The sequence below is a fragment of the Triturus cristatus genome, chromosome 6 (genome assembly GCF_964204655.1).
Source record: "Triturus cristatus chromosome 6, aTriCri1.1, whole genome shotgun sequence".
Taxonomy (NCBI): domain Eukaryota; kingdom Metazoa; phylum Chordata; class Amphibia; order Caudata; family Salamandridae; genus Triturus; species Triturus cristatus.
The window spans coordinates 1827232721-1827252169 of record NC_140589.1 but is presented as its reverse complement, the minus strand read 5'-3'; the positions used below and the strand labels follow the sequence as shown (position 1 = coordinate 1827252169).

Below are 19449 nucleotides of genomic sequence, written 5' to 3'. Positions count from 1 at the left end.
TGGTTGTGAATGTATGAACGTATGGTTATGAATGTCACGGCAGAATAGTATGTTTTATAATGAATGGTGTGGTAAAATTGTTCTAAAAATTATCATTAATTGATTGTTTATTTTTATTTTTTCAAAAATTATTTTCGTTAAAATGGAAGGCTAAAAAATTCAAAATAAACTTTTCGATTAATTCAGAAAACTATGATCTTTGACACTTCTTGTTTCATTTCAAGATGTGCCTCCATGAAAGCAGTTGAGTCTTAAGACTTGGTACAGTACTAGCGTTTTTTTGTTACATATGATTAGAGGCCCAGCTTTACTGTCTCTGGCCCACCTCCAGTGTTGGACTTGGCTGAACAGTCTTAAAGCCACAGATACTGAACCAATAGACAATATGCCACCTGCACAGTGCTGTGGGGTAAACATGCAGGGGGTTAGAAAAGCGATAAAAAAAGGATGCAGCGTGGAGAAAAAAGTAAGATTCGGCAAAGATGGGCCCCAGAAAGAGGTTAGAGATCTGTGTCATGGCCAGACCCTTCTCACAAGGCCAACATGCTGCTGTTTCGACTCATCGAGCAGCACAAAGGAGAGCCTCCATGTGCCGAGAAACAATGTTTAGTGAGTCAGCGAAAATAAAAAGGGGGAGGGAGCCCTTGTCTGGCAGAGATTTCACCATGGTGATGGTTATTGTCACGCGATAAAATGTCCTAGAACTGTTTGGTTGTACCTCAACTGCCTGTCTGTGAAAATAAGTTACCCCCAAGACCCAGCTTTTCATGCTCAGCTTTGACTTCAAGCAAGGCTCTGTACACTCACGAGAGGAAGGGATAAACTAACGACAAGAATTCTGGCTGTCCGCCTTTGGAGCAGTAACCAACAGGGACAAAAGACTGAAGACAAGCATTGGCATAGCCAATAGGTCTCGCCTTTGGGATCTTATAAGTATTTAGTTATGCAGCACAATATCCTTACTGCAACAACATTAACTGTTGCATGGCTAAACACTTATAAGGTCCCGAAGGCGAGACCTATTGGCTATGCAACTGGGCCTGACTCAGTCATTTGTCCTGATTGGGCCTAGTCCTCGTCAGATATGTTCAGCGCCCGTTACAAAGAATGGACGTTTGATCCGCAGGTCTGTGCGCAGATTGGGCAGAGATAGGGAGGTTGCGGCGAGTGTTTACCCTGCACTTCAGCGTGCAGTAATGCCTCTTGTATTGAGCAGCCCGTCCTGGGAGTGCAGGAGCCTGTCCTCAGGGTGCAACTACACCGCACATAAGACAAGGCCTGGATTGACTGAGGGTGGTGTCTGTTCGTGCGGAGTTGTGCATTGTGCACCTGTGCCTTTTTCATGGAAGGAAAATAGCTGCAGTGCTCTGCGTCATACAAGCGCCCGCACAAAACATTACTAAAAAACTCACCAGAGTTATGGCCATGTAAGAATCATGCAAACAATACTTGTGGAAATGCTGTTTTATTTGTATACTGCATAAGGTTGGTTACAACTTTAACACTCTGTAATGGAAAATAATGTGCGAAAAGTCTTTTGCGGGCATTTTTTTCGGATGTCATTCCCATTCACCGCGCTGTTCTGTGCATACAGATTCCTGCAGGGGCTGAGTCATGAAAATGTGCGCGGGCGCACAGCTCTGCGCAAGGTTTTAAAGCACCGCTCTGTCTAAAACACGTACTCCTACCTAAATCACAATGTAGCACAGCTCAGAAAAGGAAGGCAACCACTGGTCCCTGCTATGCTATCTGCAATTCAGTGCTAACTCTGAGAATGTCTGGGCTAAGTGCATGTGCTTTAGGCAGTGGACTGTCTAAACAATGGGCGAAATAGTTGGAAAATGTAGCACTGTTTGCACAATATTTTACAATTACCACACACTCAAAAGTATGTCTTCTGGGTTTGTGTAGCAGGAGGAAAGTATCATTTAGGGCTGGTGGTAAGAATGCAAAACACTGGGCAATCTAGGTGTGACAATAAACTACGAACAAGCAGGCGCTTAACCCACTGGACTAAAGTTAAAAGAAATACGTGCAATCATTGGCTGCGCGGCAAAGCGAAAGGGATCGCAGGGACGTGCTCTGTGGTGGGGAGGGGCAGAGGGAATGAGGGTACAAGAGCGCTAGGAAGACGTGGTGATGCACTGAAAAACACAACTCACCCATGCAGCACGTCAAGCCCACTGCCCACAGGACCCGCGCCGGGCTCATGGTAGTGTAGTGCAGGGAAGTCGATAGAAGCGATGAGGGAGGAGGCTCAGGAGTGACTTGAGGGTGAACATGGAACAAACAGAGAGATTGTCGAAGCGGACGAGAAGGGCGGGGGGAGAAAGGAGGGGGTAGTGCAAGCAGAGGAGCCTGAATAAAGCTGACGAGGAGGGAGGGGGGAGAAGGGAGGGGGGAGTGCGAGCAGAGGAGCCATTAGAACGAGGCTTAACGAGATAAGAAAGGCAGATGGCGGCTGCGCGCGTTCACGCGCACATGCACGCAAGCTTCTGGCCAGGAAAAGCTTGTGGGTAGCACTTTGAAAAGCCCCTTACTAAAAGTCGAGCAAGCAGCGCATGCGCTGCTCTAGGCTCGACCTAAAAAAAGGCTTGCTGCTTCTGTGATCTGAAGGCGGATGTACACAGCTCTCTCTGCAGAGATCCTGCCTTACATTAGCTCAAGAACTACAGGTATTGCTCCTACAAGTGCTATCCAGAGGAAAGCTGCCTGATCGAGGAGTTGCCCAAGACTGCAAGCTTGATGTCACAGGCCAGCTTGAAACTAAGACAGTCGTTGACTCCCTGATATAGGAAGAAGACTACATCTGCCTTACGCTGTACCCTCATAAATGTCCCATCTATCCATGCCTACAGTGCAATAAATGACTTTGCAATAGACCGGTGTCCTGACTGGCTGCTTGTCAGATATGACTCGATATGATGCGTCTTGCCATCATCTTGGCCAAAGCGGACAACTGTGGTATCATAAAGGAAGGGAAAGGTGGCAAAAGAGGAGCGGCAGTTATCTTGTCCAAGTAGTTCCAACTAGTACAGCAGTGTCCCTCAAGCACTTCTCAGCCGGGTCTCTATCATCTTGGTAAATGGAACTCCCAGTGGAAAGAGGATTTCGAGTCAGACTTACTGTACACTATGACGCCTTTCACGCTACAACCTCACAACTGTCTGTTCTTGGAGACATGAATCTGTTGCCTGGAGATCATCAATACTGTTTAGGACAGTGGTTCTTAACCTGTGGTCCGTGGGCCCCTGGGGGTCTGGGAGACCTACACAGGGGGTCTGCGACTGGTTTACAAAATTACATAACAGTAAAATTAATAAAGTGTATACAAATAAAAAAATACAATGATTCTATTTTTTATTGTGAATCAAATAAAATATTTCAATGCTTCAATATTTGTTTGTTGTATACTTGTTTTTTTTTACATTTTTGTATATTGTTTTGAGGTTTAAATCATAGAAATTTCTTAAGCCGGGTGTCCCTGGCTTTCAATAATTACTTGGTTGGGGTCCCCGGGTTCCAGTATTAATTCAGTGGGTGTCCTACCACAGTCAAAATGTTAAGCACTGCTGCTCCAGGGCTAAAACAATGGCACACCCTGAAGGACCAGGATTTGAACTAGTTACTGAGACAGAAAAGGACCCTTGCATGACTTGGAAAAGCCTGCACCAGGCCTTAGTTCCCCATAGTGAGTTCTGTATGGGATTTATGATTTTTAGGACTCGGTGCACAAAAGAAACATGCCTGTCTGCTGGAGGTTACGTGTGACATTGAGTGAGACCCAGAGCTGGGCTCTATGATTGGAGAGGTACAGCGGTTCGTGAGCCGTGCTTTGCAGAGTACACTGGGCTGAGGAGGAAAGACATTAGTGGAAGCATGTTCATCTTAATAGTGGGACAGGACAGGACTATTTACTGGTTATCTGCACTAGGAAAGCGGCCTAATAACATCTCCTATTTAAATTGATTAGCCACTTGCAGTAGGGTCCTTTGCTGAACTTCTAGTGGACATGACCTTCTAGTGGACTGCTCCCTTCGCTGCACAGCTCCAGCTGGTAGCTGCTGGGGTCCCAGTCGCTGCTGCTGCCCCTCTCGGCAGGAGTTCGAAGCCCTCCTCCACCCAGCGGCTCCTGCCTGTGCCTCATCCCTGGTGGTCTAGTGGTAGAGCATCACTGCTCTGCCTATTGACTGCCCTTCTGTCTCTCTTTTCTGCTTTTCTCTGCCTCTTTTATTTTTTTCCTGCTTCAGCATTTTTTGTTTTTATTTCCTTTTCCTGTGCTTTTTGCTTCTTTGTCGCCCTTGCCGCTGCAATCCTCTGTGACCCTGCCCTGTGACCAGTGACCCTTCACGCTCCCCACATTTCCTGCCTCCCAGCTGTCCAGCCTACCACAGCACTACTTAATGGCAGTCGATGTGCAGTCGTGCCACTAGCGTGCCAAAGGATTGTGCCCAGCGCCAGGGACCCTGGTTCTCAGACCTTCCACCACTACGAAGCCAGGACCCTCCTCGCCCTCAACACAGGATGCCACGCTGCCTGCCATCTCGTGTCGCCAAAGGAGACCCTAGGATCCTTCTCCTGCTGCAACTGCTGCCACACCTTCACCCACGCCAACACACCATCTCCTCTCCCCACCCAGTTGACCAACAGCGGCGACCGGCTCAACTGTACCTTCTCAACACGCGCACCCTCCACAAACACTGCACAGAAGTCTGGGACCTCCTTGACGCCTCTTCTCCAGACTTTGCCTTCTTCACGGAAACCTGCACCAACACCTGTTCTGGACCGGACATCGCCACTGCCATCCCTGACAGCTACAAAATCATCTGCAAGGACCGCGCCGTCCGACCATGAGGAGGCATTGCCATCGTCCACAAGAACACCCTTCGACTGACAACTTACTCGATTGACCCAACGACAACCATGGTACACCTCCACTTCTACATCCAGACCAACACAACCCGCTGCAGCACCCTCATCTACAGGCCCTTTGTTCCCTCCCGTCCTTCACCGACACCATCGTAGACCTCATCGTACCCCAGGCTCGCGCATCCACCAATTACATCCTACTCAGACCCCAACTTCCACCTGTTCAACCCCAGTGACCAGAACACCACCTCTGTACTGGAGAACCTCGCCAACATCAGACTCAAGCAGCTAGTCACTGCATCAACCAAGTCTTCTCCGCCAGCGGGAACATCACCTACAGCTACACCACCAAACTCCTCTGGACCGACCACCACTCGTACACTCTGCTTTTGCCATTTCCACTGTTCATCACAGCCGTCACTGCCCACCCCCTGTCGTAGCTGGGAGACTTCCTCAGCACAACCACACCACCGAAACCAACAGATGCCATGACTGTAGCATGCAACCTCCACCAACTGATCCAAGAAAACCAGCTGATTCACTCCTGCCATCCACGAGTCGAGACGCACCTGTAGACGACTCGAGAAGAGATGGAGGAACAACAAAACCCCGTAAACCCACGCTACCTTCAAAACACACTACATGGTCGCCTCAAACCCACAAAGAAAACCGCCCGCCAAGTCAGAATCAACACCAATGCAAACAACAACAAAGAACTCTTTAATAATAATAATAATAATAATACTGATATGTGTAAAGCGCGAACAGCTACCTCACGAGGAGGTGTCCCGGCGCTATAGACCGCTGGGGAACCCATCCTGGCTATCCCTGTGAGATGGTCCCTTTCTGGGTATCTCCAAGGTGAAACCAGGCATCCCCAGCGTCTGTGGGGGGCCGTTGTAGAGATGAGGCAAGCTTAATGCCCAGAGTTGCCGAGTGTGTTCCTGGTTAGAGTAGGTACCGAGGCGAGAATTATTGAGTCCGTTTTTGACCCTGGTCCACAACCTCTTTGCCATCGTCAAGGAGTTTGCCTTGCCCAACAGTGAGACCACAGACGTCCCATCCTCACAAGACCTCTGCAACAAACTCGCCCCTTCTTCCACCACAAGATCAGGCAGATCTACGACAGCTTTGATACCCAAGACCCTGCCATAACGTCCGCCACCACCGCACGCAACCACGCTGCACCCCAACAGATCATGCTCAACTGTACTCCACTCACCACAGACAACACACTCAAGACTATGAAGAGCATCCACTCCGGAGCTCCATCGGATCCTTGCCCATATCACATCTTCCATAGAGCAGCCGTCTCCTTCGCCCTCGAGTTTTGCCGCACCTTCAACTGCTCCATCGAAACCACCACCTTCCCCGACAACTGGAAACACGCCGAGATCAACCCCCTGCAGAAGAAGCCGTCCACCAACCCGGCAGTCCTCAAGAACTTCAGATCTATCTCCATCCTCCCCTTCCCAGACAAGGTCATCGAAAAGGCCATCAAGGCCCAACTCTCAAAGTTCATCGAAGAGAACCATGTCCTTGACACCTCCCAATCCAGCTTCTGAAGCAACCACAGCACAGAGACCGCACTACTCGCCGTCACCGACGACATCCGCTCCCTCCTCGATCTGGGCTAAACCGCAGCCCTCATCCTACTGGACCTCTCGGCCGCCTTCAACACCGTCTCCCAACGCACCTTAATCATGAGACTCCATGACGCTGGTATCTGTGAAAAGGCACTGGACTGGATCCACTCCTTCCTTACTGTCCGAACATAGACAGTCAGACTACCCCTGTTCCTCTCAGAACCTACAGAAGTCAGCTGCGGAGTACCCAAGGGCTTCTCCTTGAGCCCTACCCTCTTCAATGTCTACATGGCCTCCCACGCGGCCATCTTCAGAAACCATGGACTCTACATCGTCTCCTATGCCGACGACACCCAGCTGATCCTCTCCCTCACCAACGAACCCACAGCTGCCAGAATCAACTTTCACAGCGGAATGAAGGCCGTTGCTACCTGGATGAAAGACAGCTGCCTCAAGAACAACTTGGACAAGGCTGAAGTCCTCATCCTAGGATCCGTCCCCTCAGCTTGGGACGACTCTGGTGGCCCACCGCTCTAGCAACCCCTCCCGCCCCTACGGATCATGCACGCAACCTCTGCATCATAATGAACCGCCAAATCAATGCCATATCCTCATCCTGCTTCCATACGCGTCGCCTGCTTCGAAAGACATAAGATGGGAGGTCGGAGCTTACCAGACAGCAATGTAGACTGTAGGCAACCTCTAAAGCATTCCTGAGGTCCCTTATAGACTAGACACTGGGGTGTTAAGAATAGAAAACAAAAGGTCCCTCTGCAGGACAGGGACTGCCCTTGCCCACATTCTGCTCCATTCTTCGCTGGGATGAGTGACCGGCAACAAGCTAAGTTGCAGTTAAGTGGTGAAGTCTCTCCTTTTCTTTTGGGTTCTCTTGATCATGAGCTCTCACCCCGCCCTCCTTCCTGCTGTAGAGTCAAAGACTGTAGCTAGACAGTCGAAGAGGAATTTGCAAGAAAATAAAAAGGATCTCCCTTAAACCGCTCCCAGATCTGGACCACTGGATTCCACAATCTCTGTCTGATAATTGGTTACAAAGTTAGGGGTGAAACTCCCAGTCACTGTGCAGGGATTTCCTAGCAACAAAGTAAAGAAGTCTGGGAAAGAAGTTTGTGCACCAGAGTTGGGGTTGCAGACTGACAACTCTCCTTGGAAGGTGTGCCGCCAGAAACCTGAGAAATTATGTATCTTGCCAGGAAGAGCTCCCTGCAACCGTCTTGAGAGAAAGAGCCCATTGAGCCCTGGCGAGGAGTACTGAAGGTGCCCATGCATGAGTGAAAGGCTGCCTAGAACAGAGCCTTAAGAAGCTCAGCGAGAAATGAATAGGATTCACCCTTTGTAATCCACGGAAGGGACCAGCATCACAAAGTCCTGTTATGAGGCCTTCTGTCCTGGCCCCTCTATGGCTTGCCCAGCACCACTTATGAAGTTGGATCGCCGGTGACAAAAATGCACTTCGAGGTATCAGACCCGCGCTGATCGATTCCACCATACACACCCAAAGCACACTGATGACTTGGCATCAAGAAATGGTACTACTGCGATCAGCAGAGCACCAGGACACATCCAAAGGGCCTGACAAGCGGGAGCCAAAGAAGGCCTGTGATAGCATTTGGCAGCCACCTCCCACCTAGACTAGCACCTCTGATGGACTCGACGGTGTGAGTGAAATGTATTCACAATAGACAAACTGCATAACTGTTCTGAATAATTGTCTTAAGCAATACGTTAAAACTTGTTATACCAATATGTTTTTTCTGTATACGAAGGTCTGGATTTTTACACTATATGCCCTGTATATTGGAATTATACCAACAAAATAAATAAGCAATTAAACCAAAACAAAATAGGACTTCTAAAAATGTCCGCAGAGTTAAGCGTTTCCTGCATTCATGTCTGTGGTTTAACTTTTCATGTTTTGAGGTCACATTTACTGGCTGCATTTTCCATTGAGAATATTTCCGTAAGTCGTATATACAGTTGCTTACAGTATCTAGGTCAAAAAGTGATCAAAAGCAGGTAAAAAATGTATGATGGAGCAACGGAGGTGGGGGCTTTCAAAAACATTTGTAAATGGACTGGTAGTACAAAAAGTATTAAGAGTGGCTTTAGATGCCATAATAGTAGCTGCAGTCGTAGTACTAGTGGTAGTGTGTACCAGCAGAACTGCTATGAGTAGTAGCTGGAGGATGTGTGAGTACTATGCGTATCGTTAGGGGACTTCCACGCAGTGTAACAGCACCAAAAGTAGCACTGATAGTATCTGTGATTGGAAGCACTTTAAGGTGAGAAAACACACTTTATAGAGCAAGAATCGTTTATTATAAAAAGCAGATTAAATTAGACTCTGTAGAACTGATTCACAAGCTAGTTTAAATGACAAAACCATGTTCTGTCATTTACAAAACCTGGTTTTACACTCATAAAAACTTACACGCATCCTTTTCATGAGACTAACTCTTGACGCTAGAACAGAAAGAGGCCATTCCAGGGCAGGAATGCCCCGGAATGCACTTGCTTGTGAGTATTCACCAACTTTTTCTCAACCCACTGACGCCCTGGAAATGTCTGGACATTTACTACACTCAGTGCAGGATTACATATAGTTCTAGGTTGGGAACGGGTACAAAACACCTCTAAAATGGATTGGAGTGTAAGGAAAATGTTCTTCCTGGGCCAGAACAGTTTCCCCCGTGCAAGAAATTCAAAGTGTAAGTGCACTCATTCAAGCCATTTTTCCACATGTAAATGTAGAATGAGTACAAGTCAGCATGTGAAATGCTTAAGCAGTCTTACATTAGGTTTCACAAAAGATTTCCAGGACTACTAACTAACACAGATAACCAGGTGCACCCTCGGAGAACGCTGAGAATTCCAGATAACAGAAATGTACTCCAAACGCAGGAAAAAAACCTTAGGGGAGCACAATTCTGATTTTTTTTGCTATGAATCACACCAAATCTAACTGATCCATTGAACGAGCCACTTAACGTTATTGTACTATTTATATGCAATGGTAAAGGATGAGCTGGATGGGTTTAGCTACCAGGAAAAGCCTCGCCTCTTCAGCTGGTTCTACTTAAACATCACTCACCTTGTGAAAACGCCTCCTGGACATCGCCTCCCAGCCCGGCCAGGGATTCTTGGGGTACATGGGTTGGGGTCGAGCCGGCCGACGTAGATCTAACAGGCATGGGCATAGGACAGCTGGCCCCATGGCTGGGTGAGGAGTGCGGCGATCCGGCGGCCTGAGCCTAGGGAAGAACGGAAACTGCTTGACCAATTGTACAAACTCTCTCATCGCAAGAGAAACTGCAGCACCAGCAAAGTCCCCTACCAACAACATTGGTCAGAAGTGTGGCTTGAGTGTCCTTCTCTTGGGCACACACGCAAATATCAAACCTTCCCTCCTTGCACCCCACACAACCATTGAAGGACAACACCACCATACCTTAGAACGCGCCAAGCTACAGAAACATGGATAACATTGGCTGAAGCAAAGAACATTCTAAGAGGATCACATTCTACTTTTCAGCTGAAATGCAGGCTTTTAGGGCTATCCACACAATCTAGATTGAGGGGGTGTAAAATCTGTTTAGCTCTAAAGCTTTTACAATGTAAGCATTTAGGGGGAAAAAGTAGCACAGCCATCTACATACAGAGTTAAAAAAAACACAGCTTCACTGAGAAGAAAAACACTTCCCAGCAGACACGTCTCCCGGGTGATTCTTGGTGTGTCCCTAGGGAGGATCTACATTAGCTTCTACACAGATTCATAAAGCTCTGAAATTCCAATTCCATATTAAAAAACAAACCCAACTATATCAAATTCACACCTCATCATGCTCTCCTTTTTATTGAGTTATTTTACTAACAAAGATGGCAGTGAGTTCTCCACGCTTTCCATAAATTTTTCACAATGGCACAAAAACTGTCAGCCCCCTGAGTATTTCGCAGACAATAAATCACCTGGATTTTGTATTTGTTTTACATGAATGGGCCTTTACCAGTGATGCCCCCATCTGCCACAGGGATAACAGTGATAACCCATCACAGTTACAGCCAGAGCCTTTTTTTTTTAAATGTATTTTTATTAACTTTTCAGATCTGAGTGATATAGGCAATATTAATAACATAGTATTGTGCTCAACATAAAAAGATGGCTGCTGCGTCCCCCGCTAACCCCACCCCCCTCCCATCTACCCCGGTCACCAGTGCGCCTTAAAATAGATACAGTATAAACAGCTACACAACTTCCTAGGAGGTTACAGCTAGGGCCTTGATATGTATGGGTACAATTACCCCAGTGTTCAGTTCTTGTATGAGATGGGTCAATCCCCAATCAAAAAACAAGGACTAACTGCCTTGAAGGTGGAGAGAACATTATATCCAAATAAGGTTTTTTCTCCCACCCAATCATAAAAGCCACATATTGACAGCTCATACAGCTACGTAGAGCTTTCTCATAAAGTGTACAACTCTGTAAATAAAGGTGCCCCCATCAGCGAACCGGATAGCCAGAAAAGAGACCCACATTTGAAAATCAGGACAGTTTTCAACTTGTAAAGACAAACTATGGATATTTTGCAAGGTATGGCAGAATTCATGCACCTGTGTTTACTGCAAGCAATATTTGTGGTATTATCAGGGAAATCAACAGTGAAAACAGCCCACACACTGATCTGTCAGACTAGTCCATTGGGCACCCCGATTACCCTATAGGCCCGTCCAACCCTTGTATCATCCTTACCAGTTGTACACTGGAGATCCTACAGCAGTACTTAACAATAGGCAAACCATGGACAGCAGCTGTGTGACCGAAACAATACGCTCTCTGCCAAGTGAGATTTGAAAGTTACTGCACAAGGGTTACACCCAGTACTTAATTTGTAAAGAAATAGGTGCCAGGGCCCTTATCAAGAAACCACTGCAGCTTGCACCACCCACTGAGCTACTAATGAAAATTCTGACTTTTTATACATTAAAAATTATCAATAGCTGCCACCCAAGCTATTTGTACAGCTTTTGGTGGCCGGTATTAGTCATGTTTAATGTATATAGAAAACTCAAACAACTGTTGCGTTCAACACAAAATTAGACAAACACCGCCACCGTGTGTCTGTCTGTCATAAGTCCCGGTGTTTACAATTAAGTGCCAGTGCTGAGCACCAGAAACCACCGGCTCAAATTAAGCACTGGTTACACCGCATCTAAAGCCAGAACACGTAGACCCCGAGTCCCCTCACCAGCCCAATATTGGTGATGACAAGATCCATCGTTAAAGGAACATATGGGATACCCTTGCCCAAACTGGACCAATGCCCCCCAAAACATATGTTTTAACCCTTGCCATGGAGTCAATCCTGACATAAGCCCAGATGGGCTCCATACAGTGAAGCAGCAAACGCTTATCCTGCTAAAACAAAACGCCTCCTGCTGGAGTCTGTGTTGGCTCACTTGCTCCAGCTGCAACTGCCTAAACCCAGATGATGCCAGCCTTGCACCCTAACAGTTGAAGGAAGAAATAAGTTCAATTTTACTTGTTCTATCTTGAAATCCAGATCAGACGAATATTTAGTGCCCATGACAATCTCAAGTTTTGGCAGAATTTTTACCAACTGTTCTTTTTGCATAATTGTGAAAAGCCGCAAGTACTGCATGCAATACCTTCTCAGCGCAGACCCTCAGGATAGGAAAGAATCTTATGCAAATAACAAAACAAGGACGCTATGGAACCGGAGTGCACCCCTGGGGTACACCAACTGCAACAGTCTGATCAGATTTCCCCCTTGCACCGCAGCTGCAAAGGAGAGCAGCATCCAGCTGTGCCAACAGCTCTTTAATCCTCACAGAATCCCACACAAGAATAGTTTAACTGAAAGGCTGTCCCCTGTTCAATGCAAACAAAGACCAGATGGCTCTTCTTCAGATTGCCAAACTTCAGGAGGAACAGGCAAAGCCTGAAGCATTGTTTCAAAGTGCCCACAGCCTTCCTGAAAACCTGCTTTGCAGGGGAGACTGTCCCATTCTCATGTGAGATTCCCTGAATCTGAGAGGACGCACAGGGCAAAGATTGTCTTCTATGAAGGAGACGGGCTTAAAATGAGCTGGGCAGCTTTTAAAAGACAGGGACAATCTCCACTCCTTTGCATGAGAAGGAAGTCACACTAGGGGCCAGAATTGTATTAAATAGAACATCAAACAGGTACCCGAACACCCATTTGACATTCAGAAAAATAAAATGCAACATAAAGTTGGCAGGAAAGAAACATCAATTTTGGCACGGAAAACTTTTTACAGTTTCCTCAAACGAAATGCAAATCTCTCCTGTTAAATCAGGCTGGATGACTCTCCTTAAACAAGCACTGGCAAGGCCAGAAAGTCTGGCTCACATTTTGAGTCCGGGCTAAAATATTTTTAAAAAGCCTTCTGCAGTAATAAAAAGACACAATAAAAGATTACTTTATGTACAATGCATTTATCAAGTAAATAATGTATTGGGTGACAATTCAATGTACTTTTGAGATGTTAAATAGTCACTCCCCCCCTGTGAAAAACCACCCTCGTCATTAGACTAGTTGGGTTTCAGCATTGTCCCTTCCATTTGTATCATACTTTTAGCTGTTTTTTGTACTTAAATGTATAAATGTTACTTTATCCATCTTCTAGAACACGATTCGCCTTTACAAGTTGTTACACAAACTTACAGGTTGAGTCTTAACTTTGCTTGGCATCCAACAGGAAGGAATGCTGCCGCGTGTTCTTTCAATCAATAATATACAACCCGATCATTACGTCAGCATGAGGGGAGACCGGAGGGTGAGGAGTAAAATGTTATAGAAGATAAGCAACTTGTTCTTCTAGTGGTTACTTCTCACAGACTGTTCATCTGCAGAAAGCTAGCAGAGAGGTATTACAGGAGAAACGCTGATACACTCCTCAGACAACATGTGCTTTATCACAAACCTCTGTACCCAGCTAGTAATGAGTCAGAAGGTTAAGAAGTGTAGTTAAAATGGCATCACTACCGGAAGTGACACTCTGGCTTGGTATGGTAGTCTGAAGCAACTACCGTCCCTTTTGTTGTGCACCACTGATACAACAGAGCAAGCAAGGACAGTGTTTAATTTGTTTTGCAGTTTTCAACATTCCCCTCTATTTTTGGATTATGGGGTGTAATGCAAATGTGTTGGCTTAAACCCCATACAGACCCTATACAGATAATTGGCATCATAGGCCTCAGCACCATTGATTTTGTGAGAGTCTGGAGAGGTCCGATGCTTCCAGTCAGGTATGTGTGTCAGATGATAAATTGGCAGAACGTCCCTTTAGACTTTTAATCTTTGGTATACGTCAGCGTGGAGTGAAATGTGAGCTCTTGGAGGTACACATGAGTATAAGGGGCGCAGTATTATGTGCATTCATTCTCTCGCCTCACTGTCTTAACGTCAGGTTGGGAAGAGCCGAGGGTGCTGGTGACATATGGCTCAATCCTGTTTAAACTCAATATGGACAAACTGGACAGTGTAGTGAGTGAGCTAGAAATTCAGGTTCACCAGTGTATGATGACACAGATGTTTCTGCAAGTGCCAGACTCTGGTACTGAACACCTTAAATTGTATCTTTAAAGAAATGAGAAATGGATGCCTGGTCAGTTTCTACAATTGTACTTCAACCATGACCGAATTTCCACTTCTAATAAGATGTTTGCCTCACCTATTCAGTTGTGGTACTGGAACATTAGGGAAACTCTGAGGCCCTGTGCCTGCGGTAGAGTGGTGTTCATTTTTCCTCAGTGCCTCAATGTATCTGGTATCCTGTTTTTGATTCTAGTCCCAGCCTCAAACTAATCCAGTGTGTGAGAAGACCTAGGCCTGCCCCTTCTTAGCAGTGAGATACTGGGCTCATCCTGTGACCTGGAGACCCGCACCAAGCGTGTCCTTAATAGCGTGATAGTGGACTAGTGTCCCTGTCATCCTTTACAACGTACAGTAATGGAGGCAGCATACTGTGTTTGTGAATCAGTAGTTGTGGCCAGACCTTTCTTTATCTGTGACACTGGAGTGGAGGCCTACTGGCTCACTTGTGCAAAGTTCCACTTTTCAGCGATATCCCAGATTCTACGCTAACATCCAAAAAGTATGCTGTGTGTGTACACGGGTGGCCTGTGTGGTAAATGTGTTGTGTGTATGAATGAACCAGAGTAATGGAGGCCCATACATTCCTTTTGGAAGACCCTGGGCCTCTTCATGTACACAAGATGGAGGTGAGGTTGTTTTCCCAGGCAGTGGAATTACATTGCTGGCCTTCCTGAAGCTGTATAAAGGAGACACTGAAGCAGGAAAAAGGGTAACAGGGTTCCCTTCAGAAATTGAATTAGATATTTATGCTGAGAGAGTCTGCTGATTAGTCTTTCGGAACTCAGCTATTTGCTAGATGGTGGAGGTGAAGGGTGGGCTGCAGTCTATGTTGTTTAGAGTGTAGAGAATTCCTTAAGTGAAGCCAGACTTTTATCTCTCTTCTAATTACGATTAAAGCTGTAGATAACCAGGTGCAGAAAGCTCACACCTCTTTGTGTCTCTGTTGTGGGCACTCCAGACTGGAGACTACCCTGCTGTGAGACGCATCGCTCTACACAAAGGCTGTGTGTAGAGAACACCCTAGAGAGGACTTTGAAAGAAGAACAATCCCAAAAAAGGTTCTGAAAGTGCAGACAGAGAATCCACATCCTCTATCTGCTTTCACTTTCTAAAAATGGGCGCCATTGACTCACTTGCAGTTCCAAGTTATCTTTGACCAAGGAAGGGAGTGCGCCACAGAGTACTCAGAGGATTGCTGTGCAACCAGACAGGTGTCTGCCTGACAACCAGCTTTGCAGAGGTGAGGGGACATCATCTGGAGCCTATCCTCAAGTGTTTGGAGGCCAACCTGCCTGCTGAGACAGGGAAGGAGTGTGCCAACCCTGCAGGAGGTGTGACTATCCAGAACAAGCCTGAACACAGTTAACCGCAGAGATTGATGGTCCATCCACCCAGAAAGACAAAGGAAATTGATCTGCATGCTACTCGGGTCGCAGCCCAGTCTCTCATGATGACTAGCTGACACAGAGGCAAAATCATAAAGTTGTGCCCAAGAGGGCTGTGCTGCTGCAACATTGTGAAGTCTAACTCAAGCCGGCTGTGTCACTAAGACATTGCAGAATTGTGCATGAGCGGACTGGGCTGCTGTATCTTTGAGCTGCATCTGAGCGGACCTTACCACTAACCCAGCAACGTGAGCCGTGGAAGTATGGTGCAGCCTGTGGAAGTGTCCTTTGAGGCTACCCTGTGACCCCTGACCTCAGGGCCCATCACCACAACTAATTTGAAGCCCAGAAGCAGGCTTGGAACCACCCGGTATCTGCAATGACACCAGTGCGGAGTTGCACTGAGTGCCGGAGCACTGGCATCCAGCATGTATCCTCCTGGAAGGGCGAGTAATAGCCCAACATATCCTGCTGGTCCCTGCGGTGGCTGAAAAGCAGACTAAACTCCTCAGTGGTGAGATGAGGACAATTGGGACTGATAAGATTTAGTGAGCACACAAACTCAATAGAGTGGTTAACACCCCACCTGTGCCTGATGCCTGCCCAAATCAGAACTTAAACCAGAGAGAAAGTTAGGTGGGGAGGGATTACCAGCCCCAAGTACTGCTACCTCACACAAGTAAATCATCCGTATCTACGACTAGTAGTGTGTTTTATACATTTTTCCTCTGGAAGGACCTGCAAATATGTCAAATTCTATCCTTTTCCCTTTATAAAGCAGCTAATCTCTTGCGCCTTCAGATTACATTGTTTATGATATCCAGGCTCGCTTTCTGCCCACGTTGGAGTGACTACGGCAGCACAGGGATTGGCTGACACACGAGGACCCCCCCCCAAATGTCTTTGGCCCAAAGAATGTATGCCCCAGTGATATTTGGATTATTGGATATGATAAAAAACCCTCATGAAATAGTGCATACAATTATTTTCTGTTGAAAATGACGCGGAGTAGTCCTTGAAAAAAAGAACCTAATTTTATCTACAAATAATGCTGTTTACTCTATTCCCATTGGTGCATTTCTGGACAGTGGGAACTCAGTTTTGATGGTGTTACCTTAGTGTAAATGATTGCCTCTCAGGCCACCGAGGAAGTCTGTGCCTGGGAAGGAATTGAGAGGGGGCAGGGAAATATAATCGCACCACTACACTAGTTAGAAGGCTCCACCGCCTTTATTTGAGATCCATTGAGCAGACCTGGCTGCCTGAGAAGCAAAGATGTGCTTTGTCCAGCATTTCAGTGTTTTAAGAAAGATAAATCGACGGCAGTCATTTTCAGGTGGTGAAGTTTCTCTCTCGGACGCCCTGCAAACACCTGGATGCCAATTAGGTCGTGTATTACTGCTTTCTAGATCTGCCTTTCCTTTGCAATTGTTTTACTGTTTTTATGTTTTAACTGTCAGCGCACAAGTGTGCCCCTGGTGTGCTCCAGCAATGAAATATAAAATTAGGAGAGCCAGTGGATGTGTTAAAGGAGCTTCCATGTCTTCAAATAAAACATCGTATCTTTTGTGGCTGACAAACTTTCTGTAACCCAGAAACACCAACCCGGTCTCTCTCTGCCCTGTCTCTCTCTGCCCTGTCTCTCTCTGCCCCGTCTCTCTCTCTCTGGTTGATGCATGTCGAGCTTTACCAATGCACTTCACAAACGCACAACAAACTTATATACATTTGCGAACTCTCTCCTTTTCACGAAGACCTTTATTTTGCCCAGACGGAGGCTCAACAGGGGGTCTCAGCCGGTGACTCTGGCTCATATATGAGGAGTGCTCAAGGGCCAGAACTGCACGGGTTAGAGACACGTGGAGCCCCAAGACCGGGTCATACCCTGAATGTGATGTATGGATGTCCTACCTGCATAGCACGAACCTGGCCAAAAGGCAGCGGAGTGCCGCAGACGGGCAAAGACAAGAGTACAGTCAATGAGCCATAGGAGAGGCGGCTGGTTGTGGACTGTTCATGCACTGTGGTGTGGTGTGATGGGTTCCACCAAGAGGTGCGCCTTCAACTCTTCCCTAAACTGGAGCCGTGCTGGGGTGGTCCTTGGGGTATGGGGTAACGGTGCTAATTCAGATCAATAATAAATAGACTCAAGAGAGGTGTCAATTCAAGAGCCATTAGCTATACTGCACCTACTTAACACCCTCCGCTGTGCAAGCACAATTGTATACTGCTCCGCAGCACCATCAACATTACGTCACCAAGTTACCCATCCCGCCTACTGCGCGGTATGTGCTCGGATCGCTGATCTTTTGATGCTGATTCTTGCTGACTATTGTTTTCCAATCTCAGGTGTCACTTTCTTTTTTCTAAATAATTTTAGTTTGTCATATCCCTCGGTCTTGCCTGGCCTTGAAAGAATGTGTAAAACTAACAGAGATGTATTTTAAAAAGGCATCTGGGGAGCATTTCTGGATTTCTGTGTCTACACTGGCACCTTGTGTAGGTCAATAGTCAACAAGTACCAACTCTTGACCACAGCCATGCTGAGTATAACAAGAGACAATGCCCCGGCAGTGCTGGCGTCTCTGCGGATTCATTCCTGGTCATGAAATGCAGCACTAGGTGGGACTGGATTGGATGCATCGCTAGTCTATTTAGTTTCCTCCTATTCTCTAGATGCAACCGAATTCTTTGTAGCCTGCTCTTTCCTTCTGATGTATGTCTTCAGTTTGCCTTGTTCCTCTAATCTTTCAGTAAAGCACTGATTACCAGTGACCCTTAAACCCTAGTAATCCTTCAGTACTCCTTGGTTTCCCGTGAGCCTCTTGCCTCCCGTCTCTGGATTATCAAACAGAACATGACAAATGGTCACCAACCAAAACAATGTGATATTGCCTGTACCGGAAACACCCAGGGAAGGTCTGCTTCTAAGAAAGATCTTAAACCTCGTCTTTATCCCCTTCTAGAGTGCAGCAGGGTGACATCAGACTCCAAGAAGTACACAGAGGAAGGCGGAGGGAGTTAGTCAACACCAGAGAAAGGCCATCATGGTGATAAACAATATAAGACAGGCCATGAGCAAGAAAGGGGGCAAAGCCTTTATGTCCACCCACTGGGGAAAGTTTGCTTTTTAAAAATATCTTTTTATCATTTTCAGCGTTACTAAAAGGACATGCATTTAAGCAAGCTATATTGAGAGCATTCGGGGAGCACAACTCCTCGAAAACATTCACATCATCTCAATGCAATACATTTCTTATTTCTTGATAGGTGGGGCTTGACCATGGCTGTTTATTCACCAAAACGCCACGGGTAGTGGAAGTGACATCACATTTCCTTTGTCCTTCATGATATCACAGGAAGTGACATCTTCTGACCCTTGTCCCTGATTTTTTCCATTAAGACATCTCACCCTCTCTTAAACGCCCTTACATTCATTCGTATTCATTCTCACCATTCAAACAATCACCCAGCCGCTATTCTTGACTCCTCCCGGAACGACCATACTTGGTGGAGACTTGAATGTGGATATATTGATGCCTATGGACATGATATAAAGCATCGGGTTCTAAGAAAGGACATGTTCACTGGGGCAATGTGATCAGTGGTGTTCACCGTTTCCTCTGGAATGGCATACACAATTCACTCACATCCCAACCAATTGTTTGAGGCTGGATTATTTTCTAATCCCAGGGATTGACCTGTACATGGCCTTCAGCACTTGCATTCTCTCTACACACTTATCGGACCACTGCAGAGCTTGTCAACGGTTGCGCTGCCCAGTCCCAGGGGATATGGCTGAAAGATGGGGGAGGAGGGGTTCTCGGACTTCGTCTGCGAGGGGTCTCAACCTTCTTTGATATAAATCTGGGTTCTATTCCCTCTGCCACAACAGTTTGGGAATCACACAAAGCAGTCATAAGGGGACACACAATGTTCTTTGTGACGGCCAGC

General features: G+C 46.6%; 1 protein-coding gene across 4 annotated transcripts in view; it reads right to left on the bottom strand.

The window, feature by feature from the left end:
• DTNB (dystrobrevin beta) overlaps nucleotides 1–19449 on the bottom strand; it is a 716394-nt gene that overhangs the window by 27949 nt on the left and 668996 nt on the right. For all 4 annotated transcript variants that reach the window (XM_085613210.1, XM_085613208.1, XM_085613207.1 and 1 more), the window contains one exon: nucleotides 9565–9724. In XM_085613210.1, coding sequence (XP_085469336.1) covers nucleotides 9565–9724 — 160 coding nt within the window. The remainder of the gene's footprint in view (nucleotides 1–9564; nucleotides 9725–19449) is intronic.